Below are 20673 nucleotides of genomic sequence, written 5' to 3'. Positions count from 1 at the left end.
CACCTGGGTTCATATAGAAATACATTTAGTTATTGGTGTGTGCAGTCTCCTGTGTGGAAATCAAGGAGAAACTTGCAGAGATCGGTTCTGTCCTTCCACCGTGTGGGGATTAAACACAGGTCATTAGTTTTGGCAGCATGCACCTTGACTCACTGAGCCGTCTCGCTGCCCTAAAATGTGCATATCAGATGATGATTGTAAAACTGAGAAGAAAGCCTTGTCCTGTGATTACAAGTCATTTAGAAGACTCCCCACCTTCTGTTTCTAGAACCCCATTGTCTTTAATGAAGGGTTCTGTTTATAATTTATCACTTAGCTACCGAGGCAGAATTCTCTGTAGGGAAACATGTCTCCTCCTGAGGAAGCCCTCAGGGGATAGAGGCAGGAAGTCATATTGTAATTTGTGTGGTGCTCCTTGTGAATGGGGTATCCTTTCTCCAATGTCCCTGGCGGGCTCAACCATGCCAGTGTGAGTGCTTATGAGGCCTTTGATGGCCAATCCTGTGAAGCACAAGACTCATCAGAGGCCAGAAATGCTGTCAGATGACCAAGTAAATGAAATCATCATAGAAGTGGAGAATGTTCCATCGGGAGTCCAAAGACAAAAATCAAATCAGATTTTTCTAAGAAAGTCATCAGCAAACTCCACCTTTGACATGGTTTCATCATCAGTGGTGGACACCATAGACAGTCAGATCTTCAGCAATGGGAATGACAGAAAGCACCGGTTGTTGAGGTTTTCATCTCTGAATGAATCAATTTCTCAGAGCCATCATGGCCCAGAGTGCCTGGGCATGGATGAAACCTGTAGTTTCCATGAAACTGTTCAAGGTAGGGAACACTTGGGAAAAGTTATGGAAGTAGCTTTAAGGATGTCTACAGGTTATTGTTGTTTGTGTGTGTGTGTGTGTGTACGTGTACGTGTACATATGCATGTATGCATGTGTGGAGGTCAGAGGACAGCTTTGTGAAGTCAATCCTCTCTTACCTTTCCCTGGGGTCCAGCTTCTGGGGATTGAACTCAGGGCATCAGGCTTTCACAGCAAGGGCTTTTACCTGCTGAGTCATGCTGGCCTCTGCACTCTATTTTTTGAGACAGGGTCTTTCCCTGAATCTTCAGCCCCCGGAGTCAGCTAGACTGGCTGGCTAGTGAACCCCAGGGCCCCTTCTGTGTCTGCCTCCCCATCTCTGGGGTGATGAGTGTGTGGTGCTGTGCCCAGGTTTTTGCATGGCTTCTGGGGGTCCAAAGTCAGATACTCACACTCCTATGGCAAGCACTTGACCCACTAAGCCATCTCTCTAGCCTTTAAAAAGTTTTTAAAATATCAAGTCATTTTCAAGGGCACCGTCAGTAATCTAAAGGATGTTGGAGATGAAGAGTGTCACTTTGAGACCTGCCTACTGAGAGCTTCTTTGCCAGACAACCTTACCTCTTGTGCCTGAAGTTCAACCATCAAGTTTAGCTTTGTGAGGCACTGAATTTAGTTACATTTTTCTCACACTCTGCACCTTTGAGGCAGGGCTTAATGAGGAGGAGACTGAGGCTCAGGAAACGTCATTGTCACTTTGGATTCATGGGACAAGACAAGATGCCTCATGGCTAAGTTCATCCTGAGCCCTGATCTTAGCTGAGACCTTCTAGTCTCTGAGCTCCTGAGGCCAACACAAATGCCATTTCTCTTTCACCCCATAATACTTCAGACATAGGCCTGGGGCTGGGGCTCAGTTGGTGGAGTGTTTGCCTAGCATTTCAAAATCCCTGGGCTCTACCCCAGCACCATATGCTCAGGACATGGTGGTATATATCCATGGTCCTGGCACTCATGAGGTAAAGGAAGGAGGCTCAGAGTTCAGTGTCAGCTTCAGCTATGTAGGAAGTTTGAGAGCAGCTTGAGTTTCATGAGATCTTATACAAGAAATTCTTTTAATATTTTTGTTCTAGGTATAAAGTCTAGCCTGTGCCAGTAATTCCTAGGAGAAGGGGAGATGTACCCACACCCAACCCTTTACTAATGGTCAGGGCATCCTTGCTCACACTGCCTGCCCCTCCCCTGTTACTCTGCATTGTCCTTCCCCTCCCCTCCGTCTTACCTATCCTGCACAGGGAAGGCAAAAGCTCCTCTTTTTCACCAGAGTAAGTCGTTGCCTGTTGAGGAGCCCCCTTCCACCTCTATGAGCCCAGGGCTTCCTCTGAAGTTTTCTGGCTCCATGTTGTGTCTGAGCCTGAGGAGCAGCCTACACCTGCACCTCAGCAGGGCATCCAGCCAGCCAGTCCTACTCAGTGTTAGCAGATGGTCACAGCAGCTCGGAGCTACACCTGACACACGCTATCCAGAGGAAGAAAGGTGGTCTTTTGCCTGCTCCTTTTTTTTTTTTGTAGAAAAAAGAAATCCTTTCCAAGAAACTTTTCAGTTTCATCAGTACATCACACACCTCTAAGTCCCCTGCAAAGGGGATAAGGCCACTGGATTGCCTTAGACTCACTGAGACCCATCCTGTGTGCCTGGAGATGGTGTTTGCAGGGGAATCTCAGGTCTTGTGAGGGAAATGGGGCACAGTCTGAACTCAGCTGGAGTTCACAGTGAGTTAACAAAAGGGACAGCTTGGAGGCTTGAGACCAACAGCTTGACCATGTGGCTGAAAACAGGACGTGAGTTTGAGGGAGATTAAGAAGAGTTAAGAGCCATTGCAGCTGTCAGGGACCCAGAAAAAGGAAGGCACTGAGGCCTGGATTTCAGAAGCAAAGGAAACCATGTAGGACAAGCAAGTAAGAGATGTGAAGCAGGTAAGATCTGTTACTTTGCTCAGTGATTTTTTTTTTCTTTTTTTGATCTTGGGAAAAACAGAAGTATTGGATTAGAATAATCTAAATGTTTGTTTTGATTTTGAGCACACATGTATGCGCGCGCGCGCGCACACACACACACACACACACACACACACACACACACACACGTCTATTTGTGGCTTTTTTTTTTTTGAGACAGGGTCCCACTATGTAGCTCTAGCTGACCTGAAAGTCACTATGTAGAGCAGACTGGCCTTGAACTTACAGGGATCCACCTGCCTCTGCCTCCTGAGTGTGGGGATTAAAAGTTTTCACCCCTTCGACAAACCCCAATTGTGATTTTTGGAATCCCTGAGTCTATGTTATCACCTTTATCAGTCTATATGGTGCTGTGTGTCCATTGTTTGGCACTGGGAGACTGAGGGAACAGAACCACCAGCTCCAGGCCAATGTGGGCTATAGAGAGAGCAAGAGTCTGTCTCCAAATAAATCATGCTCTAGTTTCAATACCATAACTGACTGATTGATTAATTTGTTTATGGGAGTGTGCAAGACAGACTCTCACTGGGTCGCTTAGAAAAGAAGGCCTTTATTTGGGACTACGGTTCATGGGGTTAAGAGTCAGCTGTGGCAGGGAAGCATGACAGTAAGCAGCAGGCATGGCGACTGGGACAGGAAGCTGAGTGCTCACATCTGGAGCTGAGAGCAGGAAGTAGAGAGTGCTAACTGAGAATGGCTCAAGTCTTTCAGCTCTCAAAGCCTCCACCCACTCCATGGTGCACTTCCTTCAACAGGGCCACACCTCCTCAGCCTCCCCAAACAGTGTCACCAACTGGAGAACAAACATTCAAATGCCTGAAACTATGGGGAAGATCTCACTCAAACCTAGATTGGCCTTGAACTCACTATGGAGCCCAGGCTAGCTTGGCCATGAACTCACTGTGGAGCCCAGGCTAGCTTGGCCTTGAACTCACTGTGGAGCCCAGGCTAGCTTGGCCATGAACTCACTTTGGAGCCCAGGATAGCTCTGGGCTTTCTACCTTGCCTCCGCTTCCCAGTTCTGGGATTGTAGGCATGCACTGCCAAGTCTTGCTCCAGTTTCAGCTTTTAAAATGTTAAGACTGGGCCGGGCGGTGGTGGCGCACGCCTTTAATCCCAGCACTCGGGAGGCAGAGCCAGGCGGATCTCTGTGAGTTCGAGGCCAGCCTGGGCTACCAAGTGAGTTCCAGGAAAAGGTGCAAAGCTACACGGAGAAACCCTGTCTCGAAAAACCAAAAAAAAAAAAAAAAAAAAAAATGTTAAGACTGTGCTAAAGAAATAAGAGTCAGAACTCTGTTCATTTTCTTCTGCAGGACAAAAACTAATTGCATCCCTGGTTCCCATGACATCCAGAGACAGAATCAAAACCATCAGGAACCAGCCGAGGACCATGAAAGAGAAGAGAGAGCTTAGGTGCGGCCTTTGTTCTTACCCGGGAGACTCCGTCTACTGCTTTTATCCCATCTCAAAAAGATAAGAAATGAATAATACAGGAGTCAGTTCTTCTGTAAGAGAAAGCTTTACAGGGTGGAAACCTCCACCCCCACCCTGTAGGGTTTCTTATGTATAATTATCTGGCCTCAAATTCAGGATCCTCCTGCAACAGCCTTCAATGTGCAGAAATAAAGGTGTGTATCACACCCAGGTTTTTGCATTTTATTGGTATAGGCTCTATGGCCCAGACTGGCCTTGAATGTGCTATATAACCAAAGATTGTCCTGAACTTCTGATCCTCCTGCCCCTACTTCATGAGCGCTAGGATTAATAGACACATGCCTAGCCATGCACCGCTTCCTAAAGCCTGGGTCTTGACCTGTCTCCCTAGAGAGCGTGTGCACTGTGGTCCATGACTACTTCCAAAGAGGATTCTCTGGAGAAAAGCAAGTCTCCAGTGAGTTATAGTTACCACTGCCTGGGCCAGGTACTTGCTTAAGTTAGCTTCCCTAAAAGATAAGGCATGTTCTGAAAAGGGCAGTCGCCTCTTAAAGCCCAGACCCTAGGGTAACCAGAGAGATGCATCAGGCAAACCCTCTGAAATCTCTGACTCAAATGTCTTCATGTCACTAAAGGCAAGGAAAGTCTGAGAACCTGACACAGAGGAGAGGATTCTAAAGAGACAGGACAGCAAATGCAATGTGTGGGGCCTGGGCAGGCGGGGAGGAGAAACTGGGAAACCCCAAAGCAGACGTCTGGATTTAGGTATCAGAACACACATGTGCTGGCTTCGTTTTGACAAACCTACTGTATTAATTACCTTTCTATGGTTGTGATGAAACACCATGACTAGGCTACTCACAGAAGAGTTTATTTGGGATTGTGAGTCTAGAGGGTAAGGGTCATGATGGCAGATGGAAGGCATGGTGGCTGGAGCGGTAGCTGACAGCTCACATCTTGAACCACAAGAAAGCTGAGACAGCAAACTGAGAATGGCCTGAGACTTTGAAACCTCAGAGCCCACCCACAGTGATGTTCTTCGTTCAGCAAGGTCACACTTCCCAAAGCGTAGTGCTAACTGGGAACCAAATGTTCAAATGCCCCCCAGCCTCTGGGGAACATCTCATTCAAGCCAACACACCTACCATGGAAAGTTGGGAGCTGACAGGGCAACCTGGGAGAGGCCTGTGGGAACACTCTACATAGCCTAAAGACTTACTATAAATTTCAAACCACTCTAAATTTAAAAATTGCTAAGCGAGCACACAACAGAAACCAACCAACCAAATGAAAAAGGAACAGTTGGAAAATGATCACCATGCAAGCATGGCGACTGAACTTAGATCACCAGAACCCACGTAAAAGCTGACACAGTGACCGCTGTGTAATTCCCGCACTGGAGCCCTGGAGAGCCAGGATTAACTGATTCTGCTTTGGCCCCTGAGAGTCTGGAACTACAAGCAGGGGCCTTGGTGCCCAGCAGTGGCTGGTTTATTTTGTGGAAATGAATGACAATATTGACGTCCTTTATTTTCTCCTACCGTTTTCCACAGAAAAATAGTCGACAAAGAAAAGAGTAAACAGCGCCAGGGCGCCCTAGAGGCCAACTGCTGTGCTCAGTGTCTGAACTCCCTTTCGCTGGTAAGTCAACTTTTAAAAACATTTTTTTCACACCTTTATTCCCACACTTGGAAAGCAGAGGCAGGTAGGTCTCTGCGAGCTTGAAGGCCAGCCTGGTCTTCAGAGTGAGTTCCAGGTCATCCGGGGCCACATAGTGAAACCTGATCTTAGACAAATGGTTTTTTTCATTAACATAATTTGCATGTTACTGCTGTAACATGGGCTATTTCTGCACATACACACAACCTGTTTTAGGGTTTCTATTGCTGTGAAGAGACACCATGACCATGGCAACTCTGATAAAGAAAAGCATTTAATTGGGGCTGGCTTAAAGTTTTAGTCCATTGTCATCATGGTGGGAAGCATGGCGGCATGTAGGCAGACATGGTGTTGGAAAAGGAAATGAGAGTTCTACATCCAGATCAGCAGGCAGCAGAAAGAGAGAGAGAGACACTGGGCCTGGCTTGAGCATCTGAAACATCAAAGCCCACCCCCTAGTGACACAGTTCCTCTAACAAGGCCGCATCTACTCCAGCAAGGCCACACCTCCTGATAGTGCCACTCCCAACAAGCCTAGGGGAGCCTTTTTTTCCTCTTTTTTTTAAAAAAATTGCCTACTATTCCCTTTTTATTATTATTTTAAATGTATTTATTTATTTTACATCTCACAGATTATCCTCTATCCTCTCCTCCCAGTCTCCTCTCCCTTACTTCCTCTCTGCCCTCCTCCATCCACTCCTACTCTGTTTCTATTCAGAAAAGGGCAGGCCTCCCGTGAGTATCAACAACACACGGCATATCAAGTTGCAGTAAGACTAAGCACCTCCCCTTGTATTAAGGCTGGACACGGCAACCCAGTATGAGGAATAGGGTCCCAAAGGCCAGCAAAAGAGGCAGAGCCAGCCCCTGCTCCTAGTGTTAGGAGATCCACAAGAAGAGCAAGCTACACAGCTGTCACATACATGTGGAGGGTCTAGGTCAGTCCCATGCAGGCTTTAGGGAGCCATTTTCGTTCAAACCACCGCACAGCCTGCGTGGCTCAAGTCTGGTTAATTAGCATTTTCCTTTGCTGTACTTCTATCATGTGAACTTTTTCTAGGGAGACAGCAAACTTCTGTTCACTACAGACAAGGAACCAACTAGCTCGGCGAACCAGTCAGTGTTAGCGCAAGTTTCTGTACTGCCAGCAACTCCCAAGTACCCCGCAGCCACTTCCCACATAATTGACTCTGAGGCTTAATATTACTTATAAATGCTCAGCTGGTAGCTCAGGCTTACTAATGACTAGCTCTTACATTTAAATTAACCCATAATTCTTATCTATGTTTAGCCACATGGTTTGATACCTTTTCTCAGTGCAGCATTTTCATCTGGCTTCCTCTGTGTCTGGCTGGTGACTCCTGACTCCACCCTTCCTCTTCCCAGAATTCTCCTAGTCCGGTCACCCTGCCTATACTTCCTGCCTGGCTACTGGCCAGTCAGTGTTTTATTAAACCAATTAGAGTGACAAATCTTTATAGTATATCAGAGCATTATCCCGCAGCAAGTCAGTTCATAGAATTACCTGCAGGGCATGGGCAACTTGCAGGCTGCTACACCACTGAAGTTGTCTCTCTCCTCAGCAACCCTTCACTGCCTTGTGTGTGAGCCCCTCCCCCAGCAGCTGTTAACTGCCTACAAATCCAATGGAAGGAGCCAGGCTTCTTGAGTCCTTGCTCCCATCCACCGTGGAAAGTAAATGGCTCCAATTTCGCACAGATCTCCTTTGAGTACTCACGGGACTGAGAGAGTTTAAGAGGGCAATGGCCACATCACACCCAGAGGAAAGCATCCCACGTTTTCCTTCCTCACCTCTTCCTTCTTGCCTGCCTTCCATGCTTCCTTTTTCCTTCTTGCCTGCCTTCCATGCTTCCTTTCTTCCCTCATTCTGCCCCCTGTCCTTTCTTCTCAGTTGTGGGGGATTGAACCCAAGGCTGTACATGCTAAGCACACACTCTACTCCCCACGGCCCATGATGTCCTCTCTTCTAGATCCTTATAAAACACATACCAGGCTATTGTGAGCTACAGTCGTCGCACCATGAAATACCAGCACTCCTTCCTTCTTTATCCCAGTCCCTCTCTATCCTTCCTCCCCTCAATTCTTCCAAGCCTCTAATAATTACTACTCCACGTTCTTCCCCACATAAGAGGGAACACACAGTATTTGTTTTTCTGTATCTGTATTATTTCATTCTCACAATGTCCTCTAGTTCTATCCACATTTCAGCAAATGATAAGATTTCACTCTTTGTAGCTGATATTGGATAATAGTGTGTGTGAATATATATATATATGGTATTGTCTTTACCTGTCCATGCACTGAGGACTGCTAGATCAATTCTGGATCTTAGCTATGGTGCTACAGGATCTTCACTGGTATGCTGATTTCATTTCTTTTCATTATATACTGTGCTGGTTTATTTCTGTTGTTATTGTTATGATAAAGCTCCATAACCAAAATCAACCTGGGGAGGAAGAGTTTATTTGACTTATACTTTTGAGATCACAGTCCATGGTGAAGGGACTTCAGGGCAGGAACTCAAGGCAGGAACCTGGAGGCAGGAACTGAAGCAGAGGCCATGGAGGAGTGCTGCTTATTAGTTTATTCCTCATAGATTGCTCAGCCTGCTTTCCTATACCACTCAGGACCACCTGCTCAGGAGTGACCCAGCCTACAGTGAGCTGCCTCCCCACTTCAGTCACTCAGGAAAATGCCCTTACAGATTTGCCTATAGGCAATCTAATGGAGGCAGTTCCTCAACTGAGGACCCCACTTCCTAGATACATCTAGGTTTGTGTCAGTTTGACAAAAACTAACCAGTACACATACCTGGAAGGGGATGGCTGTATCATTTGGTGATTATTTTTTTATTTTTCTGTTCTGGGGCTCATCTGTATGGGTAAACTGATTTGTATCTCGTTGTAAATGGGATGAGCTCAGCAAGACAGTGACAGCAGCCAGTTCCAAGGGTCAGGAGTGGGAGGGGATGGAGGGAAGGAGAGCTCAGCAAGACAGTGACACCAGTGAGGTCAAGGGTCAGGAGTGGAAGAGGATGGAGGGAAGAGGAGCCAACATTCAGACTGTACAGGCCAGCACAGGTGTGGGAGTAAAAAGGTGGGCACAGGAAGGTAGGATGCTAATGGCCAGTTTGGCCATTGGAAGCACAACCTGGGAAGGTGGTAGATAGTAGGGGTACATGAGAGGGTTGTTGTGACCATGCACAAAGTCACCTTTGTAAATGCACCTCAAAGCTGCCTGGCTGAGAACAGGGCTTTTGGAGCAGGGCTGTTCGGCTATTATAACGCCCACTCAGCAGCCACTTGCTGAGAATCAAGGCTCCTCTTTGCCTCCGCACTCCAGGCTTCCCGCAGAACCAAGAGCAACCTTTCAGAGCTCCTCAATTACGTCAGCTTGTGGCAGAAGACATTCAAGGTCATCGGAGGCAAGTTCGGAACCAGTGTCCTGTCCTATTTCAGCTTCCTGAGGTGGCTTTTGAGGTTCAACATCTTCTCCTTTGTCATGAACTTCAGCTTTGTCATCATCCCGCAATTCACCGTGGCCGAGAGGAACACCCTCCAGTTCACTGGGTTGGAGTTTTTCACGGGGGCGGTAAGTTCTCCATCCTCTGCAAAAGTTCACCAGGGAATGCCTCACACTTACTCAGACCTCTCATTCTGCCTGATGGAGAAATGGCTGGTTCTTCCTCAGGTATTAAGTGCCTGACATTTCAGGGGTCAGGAGCCAGTGCTGTGGAGCTGTTTTAGCCACACCCCAGTTCTTTGCATGCTTGAACCATCTATGCATGAACAAATCATCCTTTTGTTTCTTATGAAAGATGAGTATCCTCACAGGCTGCCTACTGTTTGTTTTCTTTCCCTTAGCATTACTCAGTGGACACCTCAGGTTAGAAATCTGTTTTTTCTCTGTCTTTTTTTTTTTTCCTACAAAATATAATCAGTCCTCCGGAAAATCCCTACTACGGAAGAAAATGAAGGAAAGTCCATTTTCTCTTTCTTCTTTTGTTTAATTCTCCAAGCTGGGGTGTATCCCTTAAAATTTTTAGTATTTATATTTGTGTTTATATGTGTGTGTGTGTGTGTGTGTGTGAGTGTGTGTGCCATCTGTGTGAGTGTGTGTTCACGTGTGTGTGGGTACCTGTAGAGGTCAGAAAAGAGCTTCAGGTCCCCTGGAGCTGGAGTCATAGGTGTTCATGAGCTGCCCAGTGCGGATGCTAGGAACTGAGTACATAGCAGAGGCTGAACATGTCTGACTCTCTGGCTTTCAGGATGCTTGGCTTGATCTCCAAGTTCAGGTGCTCACAGTGGGTTCCTCAGCTGCAAAATCGGGTTGATTTGAAGCTCTCTCCAACTCTCGGAGCTTATTTCTAAAACACCTAGGTCCTTTTCTCAGCAAACTACAACTCCCCTTCTACACCCACGGGTTCTAAACTCTGATTCAATCAACCACAGGTGCATACTATGTTTTATCCCGAGGTGACTCAGGATAAGAACCCTTGCTACACAAACATGCAGGTCAGAGTTAGGATCCCCAGCAACTACATACAAAGCCAGGCGTGACTGTGTGCACCTGTAATATGAGCACTGAGGTGGGCAGAGACAGGAGGGTTATTGGACAGCCAGCGTGGCCTCCAAATAGCAATCTCTAAGTTCAGTGGGAGACCCTGTCTTAAGGGCATAAAGTGAGAATCATAGATCAGAACACTCATTTCTCACCAGCACACTCATGCACACACACACACACACACACACACACACACACACACACACACACTCACACACTCACTTATGAGTGCTTATATGTACACATTCACAAACATGATAAAGAATTGTGTCTATAAGCATGTAAACAGTCATGATCCTTGTCTTTATTCTCTAATCTACAGACTGTAACACCTATCTAGAGAACATTCATGTTGTATTAGGCATGTCATCTCAAGATGATTTAGGACATGGGAGGGTGAGCACATGTCCTGTGTGAACACTAGGCCAGCTGAGCACCTGCTATTGGTGGCATCTTCAGTGGCCCCAGGGCTGATCTCCTTGGATGCCAAGAAGTGACCATGAATGTCTAAAGAACTGCAGACAGGGACCTGGAATACATAGCCATTCACCCTTCTTAAGCAAGCTCTTTAACTTGGATCTCTTTGCTGTTCCCGTCAGGGTTATTTTAGGGACACAGTGATGTACTATGGGTTTTACACCAATTCCACAATTCGGCATGGGACGGGCGGACCATCTTACAACATGCAGCTGGCCTACATCTTCACAATCGGAGCCTGCCTGGTCATCTGCTTCTTCAGTCTGCTCTTCAGGTACAGATTCTGACCGGACTCTAAGGCTTATTTTATTTGCATGTGTGCAGTTGTATGTGCACTTGTGTACACGTTTGTGGGGTCAGAAGACAAGTTTGGGTATCATTCCTCAAGCAGTGTCTACCTTGTCTTTTATTTATTTATTTATTTATTTATTTATTTATTTATTTATTTGTTTGTTTGTTTGTTTGTTTGTTTGTTTTTAAGCAAGGTCTCTCTCTGGCTTGGAACTTGCCAAGTAGACTTGGCTGACTGGCTAATGAGCTCCAGGGACCCATCTGTCCCTGCTTCCCCAGTGCCAGGATTAAAAGTGTGCAGCACCATACCCAGGTTACTTTTTACATGGGTTCTAGTCATCAAACTTGTCCTTATTCTTGGATGGCAGATACTTTGCCAACTGAACTATCTCCCCAGCCTCTAAGGCTTATCTTAGACAAACTCCAAGGAACTCAAGCCGTAACCCAAGAAGCTGGGGTGTGATGGTGCACACCTGCCACCCTAGCACTTGGGATGGTGGGGAAGGAGGATTTTGAGTTCAAGGCCAGGCTGGGCTATGTAGTAAGACCTTGTCTCTAAGGAAACAATGTTAACGCAGAAGGCAGCTTCTCTGCCACGCTGTCCTACACTCCTTGTCCTGCAGTGTAGAATGTGGGCGGATGGAAGAAGAGAGGTGTTCACAGGACTTTAGGGAAACTGAGTGGTCAGTCTGAAAACAGACTCAGTAGCTGAGCAGTTCGACAGGCTAGACAAGGTGGAGGGACGACTGGCGAGGAGGTCCAGATGGGAAGTGAGCACAGGGGTGTGTCAGCCTCTTATTCATTTGCAGAGGACCCTGGCATGGATAGCTAAGACAGTCTCCTTGGCTTATAGAAAGCCATTGCTATAGTATGGCTCTAGGATATGAGAGGTGGGAGATCTCTGAGGGCCTGCACTCAAAGGGCATCGTGGGGCCCTGACCCCTTCTGCTCCTGCTTTCCCACTTCATGGCCATGAGCTGAGCAGATTTGTTCAGTGCCCCTCTGCCCGTCATGATGCATTGTTATGGGTCCAGAGCAGCACGGCCAACTAGACTTTTCCAGAAGCCTCTAAACCCATGGCTTCTCTCTTTATGAGCTGATACTCTTAGGTATGTGTTCCCATGATGGGAAGCCTCTAAACCCATGGCTTCTCTCTTTATGAGCTGATATTCAGGTATGTGTTACCTTGATGGGAAGCCTCTAAACCCATGGTTTCTCTCTTTACGAGCTGATGGTCTTAGGTATGTGTTAGCATGGCGGGAAGCCTCTAAATCCATGACTTCTCTCTTTCAAGTTGATACTCTTAGGTATGTGTTACCATGATGGGAAGCCTCTCAATCCATGACTTCTCTCTTTCAAGTTGATACTCTTAGGTATGTGTTACCATGATGGGAAGCCTCTCAATCCATGACTTCTCTCTTTCAAGTTGATACTCTTAGGTATGCGTTACCATGATGGGAAGCCTCTAAACCCATGACTTCTCTCTTTCAAGTTGATACTCTTAGGTATGTGTTACCATGATGGGAAGCCTCTAAACCCATGACTTCTCTCTTTCAAGTTGATACTCTTAGGTATGTGTTACCATGATGGGAAGCCTCTAAACCCATGGCTTCTCTCTTTATGAGCTGATGGTCTTAGGTGTGTGTTAGCATGGCGGGAAGCTGACCAGGACAGTCACTCTCGTCATGTTGTCTTCCACTGTGTCTGTCTGGCTCTCCTCACCTCTCCTCTCCACCCTCTTTCTTCCTCCTATCTCTTCTCTTCCTCCTCCTCTTCCTGATCTTCCTCTTCCTCTTCCTCCTCTCATTTTCTTTTGAAATTCTGGAGGGGAGCTGCATCCCAGGCCTAATTTCTTCTAATGAGAATGGCAGCATCTTTATTAGGTCCCACCCTGAGGTCTCATTATTTTAGTTGTCACTTTTTTAAAGACCTTGTCTCCTAATACAGTCGTATACTGATGTTACCAGGGCTTACAACTTTCACATCTGAATTTGGGGAATTCATAATTTAGCTCATATAACCTCCCTGCCAGCATCACTGTTCAAAGAAAAGTGGGATTTCATTGAAACTTATCAAACTAGAACATGTTCTTTCAGCTGTCACTCAGTGGCGATACATTGTGGGAGGGCAGTACTGGTTTCACTCTGCATGGACAACATGTCCAGCTGGGTGCCAAGGGAATCCTGGTCTGAGACACCCATTATCTCACAACAGAAGCTAATGAATGCCTCCTGCCATGACTCTTGTGGCTTTCTGAGTAATGTCTCCCCAGGATTCCCATTTCCAACTCGTAGCACCCATGAACATATCATTTTGTGAGGTGTATTCATCTCCATCACTGTGACAAAATTATTGCCACATACAACTCAGTCCATGGTCACTTGGACCCACAGTCCCTGGGCCAGGGTGAGGCAGGCTAGTTGGAGGAGCAAAGCTGCTTACCTCTCAGTAGCCTTCCTGACAACCTAGCAGAGAGCATCTCTGCACTGGCCAGCCTCCTCCTTCACTTTTGTCTCATCTGGGTCCCTACCGTGTTCCCACTTTCATGGTGACCCTTTCCCCTTTGATGATCATCTCTGGAGACAACCTCATGACACCCCGAGTGTGATTTAGTAATATGGGCATCTCTTAGTCTAATCGAGTTGACAAAGATTAACCATCACACAATGCGAAAGGGACTCTGGCCAGGGGGGTGGACACCTGTAATTCTGCAAAAAGACCTTTACAAGTTTGAGACTGGCCTGATCCACATAGTGAGTTCCAGGCTAGCTTGGGCTACAAGGAGATACCCTGTCTCCAAAACAATACAACACATGGGCCCTACAAATGTGAGTAAGGATCTTAAAAGTAGGGAGGGGTGTCTTGGATTGTCAAGTGGGTCCAATAAAATCACAGGGAGCCTGAGAGGTCGGAGGGAGGACAGAGGTCAGAGGGAGGGCAGAGGGCAGAGGGAGGGCAGAGGTCAGAGGAAAGAGAGAGGTCAGAGGGAGGGGAGAAGGGAGAGGGAGGAAGGAGGGGAGAGGGTGGAGGGAGGGGAGAGGGTGGAGGGAGGGCAGAGGTGGGAGGGAGGGGACAGGTAGGAGGGAGGGAAGGAACATGTTATTTTCTGGTCTTGAACATGGAGGAGGGGCTGCAAGTCTAGAATGGAGGGAAGCCTCTGGAAGCTGGAGAAGGCGAGAGAATGGGGTTAGTTCTAGACCCTTCGGAAGGAGGCCAGCCTGTGACATCTTCCCATCAGGCCTGCAACATCCATTTCCTGACTCTGTGTGTGTGTGTGTGTGTGTGTGTGTGTGTGTGTGTGTGTGTGTGTGTGTGAACCAGAGGACACCTTGGGTCTCTTCTTTGATGCTGTCTGTCTCTTTGAGACAGGGTTTCCACCACCCTGGGCTCACTGATTAACTAGGCTGATGGGCCAGTGAGGTTCAGGGATGGTCCTGCCTCTGGCTCCTTAGAGCGGGACTTTGAGCATGTGCTAGCACACTGGGCGTTTTTACATTGGCTCTGGGGATCCAGACTCAGGTCCTCATGTTCGCACAGCAAACATTTTACTGACTGGGCCATGACTCCAGCCCCCTCTTAACTTCTGACCCCAGAAATGTGAGATAACCCTGTGATGGATTAAGCCATAGCTTGCTGATCTTTTATTGAGGCAACATGGATGGTACTCTCATAATATCTCTGTGAGGTGGGTACTATTGTTATCCCTGTTATACAGATGTGAAAATTGAGGCTCAGAATACTTAATGGGGCAAAGATCTCGCTATTGGCAGAATGCAAACTTACAAGCCACGCCTGTCTGTTCCTGTCACTTATAGAACATTGTGCTGGTAATTCCCCTTCTCTGTGGGAAGAGTTTGGATTGTCCATGTTGCTTTTTATTATCAGTAAGAAACATGCCTGGTCCCTGTATGCCTCAACACCTTCATAATAATGCTTGGACGTTTTGGTTTCTGCCTTCCCCAGCATGGCCAAGTACTTCCGGAACAACTTCATCAACCCCCATATATACTCCAGGGGGATCGCTAAGCTTGTCTTCTGCTGGGACTTCACTGTCACCCATGACAAAGCTGTGAAGCTAAAACAGAAGAATCTGAGCACTGAGATCAGGGTAAGGCCCAGATCCAGAGTCCTCCCCACCAGCCTTCTCGCATCCCTGTGTTTCTATGGCTTTTTCCTCTCTACACTCTCCCTGCCCCCCCCCCCCCCCCCGGCCCCTTTCCTTCCCTTTCCCATTTCTCTTTCTCTTTCCTTTTGAGATAGGATTTCAGGTGGGCGGTGGTGGCACACACCTTTGATTCCAGCATTCGGGAGGCAGAGGCAGGTGGATCTCTGTGAGTTCGAGGCCAGCCTGGTCTACAGAGTGAGTTCTAGGACAGCCAGGGCTACAGAGTGAAAACCTGTCTCAAAAAAGAAACACACACACACACACACACACACACAGAGAGAGAGAGAGAGAGAGAGAGAGAGAGAGAGAGAGAGAGAGAGAGAGAGAGAGAGAAGAGAGAGAGTAGTAATCAATACCAATAAGAGGGCTTTGACGACAGCTTTCACTTCTTCCTCCATGTGGTACTTGCCCTTGGTCATCAAGAAAAGGCTCCTGTTGAGTGTTTTGGGGTGGTGTACACCTGCCATCCTGGGGCGGCAGCGACTGGAGGGTTCTGTGTTTAAGGGTAGGCTAAGCTATATAGTAAGACCTTTGTTTTCCAAAATGCAAAGATCAAAGAGAAGGAAGGCAGGAAGGGAGTGACTGAGGGAGGGAGAATGGAGGGAGGGAGGGAGTAAGGGGAAGGAAAGAAAGAAGAAAAGAGAAAGAAAGAGCAGATGGGGAAGCAAAATAAAAAACACATTGTGACCCTAGGCTACTGCATCTCTCTGGTCCCCTAAGATGGAAATGCAGTTTGAAGCTTCTCTGCTGTCCTGAGATTCCCCTTGGTCTCCCATGATCCACCTTGGTCACAGACTTACCCTCTAGCTCCTGTGTGGTCTAGGCTGGCCCTATGATCCTGGGGATCTCTGCTGAGGTGGGGAAGGGCCAGTGGGTCCACTTGACTGTCTGGCACTTGCAGGAGAACCTGTCTGAGATCCGCCAGGAGAACGACAGACTCACGCTCCACCAGCAGCTGACCCGCTTTTCTGCTCACATAGCCGCCTGGCTGGTCTCTACTGGAGTGGCTGCAGCCTGCTGTGCCGCTGTGTACTACTTGGCTGAGTATAACTCTGAGGTAACCCTTAGGGCGGGAGCAGAAAGAGCCCGGGAGGAGTGGGATGCTGCTGCGGAAGATGCAGAGCTGAGGCCTCCAGCTGGGCCCCATGGCCAGCAGCAGCCCTACCCACAGAGGCTTGCTTCAAACTGCAGAACCGCCTATTTTCCCATGACCACAGACTCAGACCCACAGGTCGGACGGAGTTCCTGGTGGTGTCGTGACATCACAGGGAAAGGGGCACTGGGCTCCTGTGGAGATGGGACGTTGGCAGAGAACTGGGATCAGATTCTCATTTCTGCTGTTTTTTCATTCTGTTTTTTTTTGTTTGTTTTGTTTTTTGAAACAAAGTCTTGTTTTACAACGGAGGCTAGCCTGGAACTCCTGATCTTCCTGCTTCAGTCTCCCAAGTGATGAGATTATAGACACTTATCATTCTTCGTTATTCTGTCCCCAGGCCCCCACAACACCTTGACAGAGTAGATGCTCAGTAACTCCCCTGCGTGGCTTAATCTTTTCTGGCCCCTGGGTTCCACCTCTGGTCTACAAACAATGAGTGTGGGATCACACACACTTGAAGGGTTGCGTTGGCCGTAGTAAAGTCTGACTTTAAAGAGGAGAACTGAATCAGTCTTTAGGGGCCTGCCATTGACCACATGGGGTGTAAGCTGTGGTTGGGCATTTGCAGGTAGAGAGGCTTTGCCTCCTGCATTTGCCTACTGAGGCACAGACATCTCAGAACCATCCCCTGGCCCAGGCACCTTCGCTGGGCTGAGCAGGATCTACGATTGGCATAACCCCAGTGGCTGTCAATCACTGGTAAGCACAGCTTCCGTGACTGGCCTTGGCCTTATTTCATCTCACTGGATTCTAGTTAGTCCCTGTGGCTTGAGGGATGCTCCCCTGGCTCAGAGACGCCTGTCACCCAGGTTTCCCCTCAGCTGCTCAGTATGGGGCAGAGAGGCAGCATTAGGACCCAGACATGTTGGTTAATTTCCTCAGAGTTGTGACAGAGACAGTGCCAGGGGGGAAGGAGTTACCTTGGCTCACAATTTCAGGGGAAGACGTGGTGGCTGGGCATGGCTAGCATAGATCTGAGTGGGTGAACCGTCTTGATGGGTTAAGAAGCAGAGCATATGGGAGGCACCAGAGACTAGGCTTTGCCCTTCAAAAGCTGGCCCCCTGTGATACATTTTCTGCAGCCATGCTTTCTGCCCCAATGTTTCACAGCCTTCCAAAACTGTGCTACCAGCTGGGGACCAAGTATTTAAACACACAGGCCTGTAACTTTACATCCTACGCACGCCACGATATGAGGGTTCCAAAAGGTATACCAAGAGGTCACAGGTGCTTTCAAGGCCTCTAGGAGTGGATACAGGTAGGGTTGTGCCCCAGGAGAAGGAGAATGGAACATGAATATAATATATATGTAGAACAGCAATTTTAAAAAGGCCATGAATTTGAAAGAGAGCAGGGTGGGGTATACACAGGAGAGGAGTGAGAAAGAGGAAAGGGAAGAGAGAAAATACTGTAGCTATATTTTAGTTTCAAAAAATAAATAAAAAATGGGGGCCAGGCATGGTAGCACATGGCCTTTAATCCTAGCACTCGGGAGGCAGAGTCAGACGGATTTCTGTGAGTTTGAACCCAGCTTGATCTACATAATGAGTTCCAAGGATAGCCAAGGCTACATAAGAAGACGTTGTCTCACCCCCCCAATGATGATGATGATGATGATGATGATGATGATGATGATGATGAAATAATAATAATAGAGTCGCAGGAGAAATCCCATGGTGTTTAGTTCCCTTGCACCATGGCTAAAATAGACTTTGTTTCCACAACAAGAGAACTCCATTTCCTAGCCCAAGGCATCTTGGTAAGGAGAGCCAAGTCCCAGCAGAGCTGTTTGAGTTCCGGTCACCGACTATTTCCACTTTGTTGCTGTGATAAAATATTCTGACCAAAACCAACCTGGAGAGGAAAAGGCTTATTTGGCTTATACTTCCAGGTCACGGTCCATCACTTGGGGGGAGTCAGGCCAGGAACTCAAGCAGGAAGCTGGAGGCAGGGCATGGGTAAACAGTGTTTGCTGGCTTCCTCAAGGCTCATGATCAGCTAGCTTCTTAGACAGCCCAGGAACACCTGTCTAGGGCTGGTGCTGCCTACCGTGAGCTTGGCCCTTCTGCATCAATTACCAGTCAAGACAGTGCCCCATATGTATAACCACAGGTCATTCCGATCTAGGCGGTTCCTCAGTTGAGGTTCCCCCTTAGCACTTGACTCTTGGTAGTATCAAGCTGACAAGAAAAACTAACTGGCGCTGATCTGATTGAATGCTTCCTTGCTGGGTGACCTTGGGAAGACGGATTTACCTCTCTGAGATTCAGTATGCCTCATAGGAACTGTGTGTGGGGTTCTCTACTTCAGACCCTCTGATTGTGTGGAGAGGGTCCACAGCTCCACAGACCTCTAAGGCTTATCCTCCAACCCTGCAGTTCTTGAAGACGCACAGGAACCCTGGGGCGGTGCTGTTATTACCGTTTGTCGTGTCCTGCATCAACCTGGCTGTGCCTCGCTTCTACTCCATGTTCCGCCTGGTGGAGAGGTACGAGGTACCAAGACAGGAAGTCTACGTCCTCCTGATCCGGTAGGTGTGTTACACCTGATTATAGCTCATTTCCAGGAGCTGGAAGGAGTTCCATTCAAGTGTCGAATGTTCCTGAAGGAAGGCATTCCAGGAATGAAGTCTCATGTGATGGGTTAACAGTTGTCTTAGTTAGAGTTTTTATTGCTGTGATGAAACACCCTGGTCAAAAGCAAGTTGGGGAGGAAAGATGTACACTTCCACATGGCTGTTCATCACTGAAGGAAGTCAAGACAGGAACTCAACTGAGGCAGGGACCTGGAGGCAGGAGCTGATGCAGAGGCCATGGAGGGGTGCTACTTACTGGCTTGCTCCCCATGGCTTGCTCAGCCTGCTTTCTTATAGAATCCAGGACCAACAGCCCAGGGGTGGCCCCACCTACAATGGGCTGTGCTCCCCCATCAACCATGAATTAAGAAAATGTCCTACAGGCTTGCCTGCAGCCCAGTCCTAGAGAGGCATTTTCTTAATTGAGGTTCCCTAATATCAGATGACGTTAGCTTGTGTCACATTGACGTAAAACTATCCAGCACAACAGCCTTCAAAGAACCCTGGAAAATGTGATTATTGAGTATGGATGCTTTTTTACTAGATGGTGGCTTACCTTTTCGATGGCTGCTGGCCTGAGAATTAACCTAATTCTCAAGTGTCACTGCACAGATGGACAAGTATTGTGCAAGGGTTCCTGACTAAGGAGCCCTGGTACCCACTGCCTCATGCAGGAGGAGAAGGCATATTTTTTAAATTCATCCACACAAACAGAAAGGAGGATGTTCTTAGTGACTCCTTGGCTCAAAGTTGACACCCCTTTCTATGTACAAGAGATGCAGCCAAAGTTTAATACACAAAAACCAAAGCTACCCAGTTTCTGTCCTTGCAGCCTCTTCCTGGCTGATTCTCTTGCTGACTCCTGGCTCTGACCATGGATCTGCACAATTCATAGTGTCCTCACAGATCACCTCCGGAGTCCCTCCTCTCTGTGGCCTTGGAAATCTGACCCAAGGTCCATGGGCCAGCCTATGTTCTGTCTTTCTCCTCATTATGCTCCTTACTGGGCTCCCAAGTGTTCTCAGACATGTCTAACTCCATACCTGCCTCTGCTCTGGCTGCTCTCTTTGCCTGAAAGTCTCTTCCTACATATGGCCCTGGGGCTTGTTTCCTGACTTCATTTCAGCTTCTCTTAAGTGTTGTCCTTTCTCAGTGTCTTCCCTCACACTCTTATTCCTTACATTATAATTTCCTTCCACTTCTTAGCATTTTAGTTATTATCTCCCCCAGCATACACACACACACACACACACACACACACACACACACACACACACACACACACGAGTAAGGGGAAATTGTTTTCTTGCTCACAGTGCCTGGGACATTCCAGATGCTCAAGAATAATTAGTGAGTGAATGGATCAATAAATCAGTGAGTTGATTATTTTCAATTTATGCTATGAAAAATTCTAACCATAGATGATTCTCGTGCCATCATCATTCCTCCCAATCCACCCACTGGGCCAGGCTTCCACTTTCTTAGGTGTGATGGCTGATATTGAT

General features: G+C 47.6%; 1 protein-coding gene across 2 annotated transcripts in view; it reads left to right on the top strand.

Moving 5' to 3' along the window:
- The window catches only part of Tmc5 (transmembrane channel like 5), a 56451-nt gene that overhangs the window by 10475 nt on the left and 25303 nt on the right, over window positions 1–20673 (top strand). The window contains exons 1-8 of one of the 2 annotated variants that reach the window (XM_052711948.1): window positions 534–831; window positions 4141–4240; window positions 5815–5902; window positions 9284–9532; window positions 11104–11255; window positions 15236–15380; window positions 16339–16494; window positions 18972–19123. In XM_052711948.1, the coding sequence (XP_052567908.1) occupies window positions 534–831; window positions 4141–4240; window positions 5815–5902; window positions 9284–9532; window positions 11104–11255; window positions 15236–15380; window positions 16339–16494; window positions 18972–19123 (1340 nt within the window). Of the gene's footprint in view, window positions 1–533; window positions 832–4140; window positions 4241–5814; window positions 5903–9283; window positions 9533–11103; window positions 11256–15235; window positions 15381–16338; window positions 16495–18971; window positions 19124–20673 lie in introns of those variants that run through there. The other variant, XM_052711949.1, reaches the window with a different exon arrangement.

The sequence above is a fragment of the Peromyscus californicus genome, unplaced genomic scaffold (genome assembly GCF_007827085.1).
Source record: "Peromyscus californicus insignis strain IS unplaced genomic scaffold, ASM782708v3 Scaffold_4__1_contigs__length_199733344, whole genome shotgun sequence".
Taxonomy (NCBI): domain Eukaryota; kingdom Metazoa; phylum Chordata; class Mammalia; order Rodentia; family Cricetidae; genus Peromyscus; species Peromyscus californicus.
The sequence above is the reverse complement of the archived record's forward strand: the minus strand, read 5'-3'. Positions and strand labels throughout refer to the sequence as shown.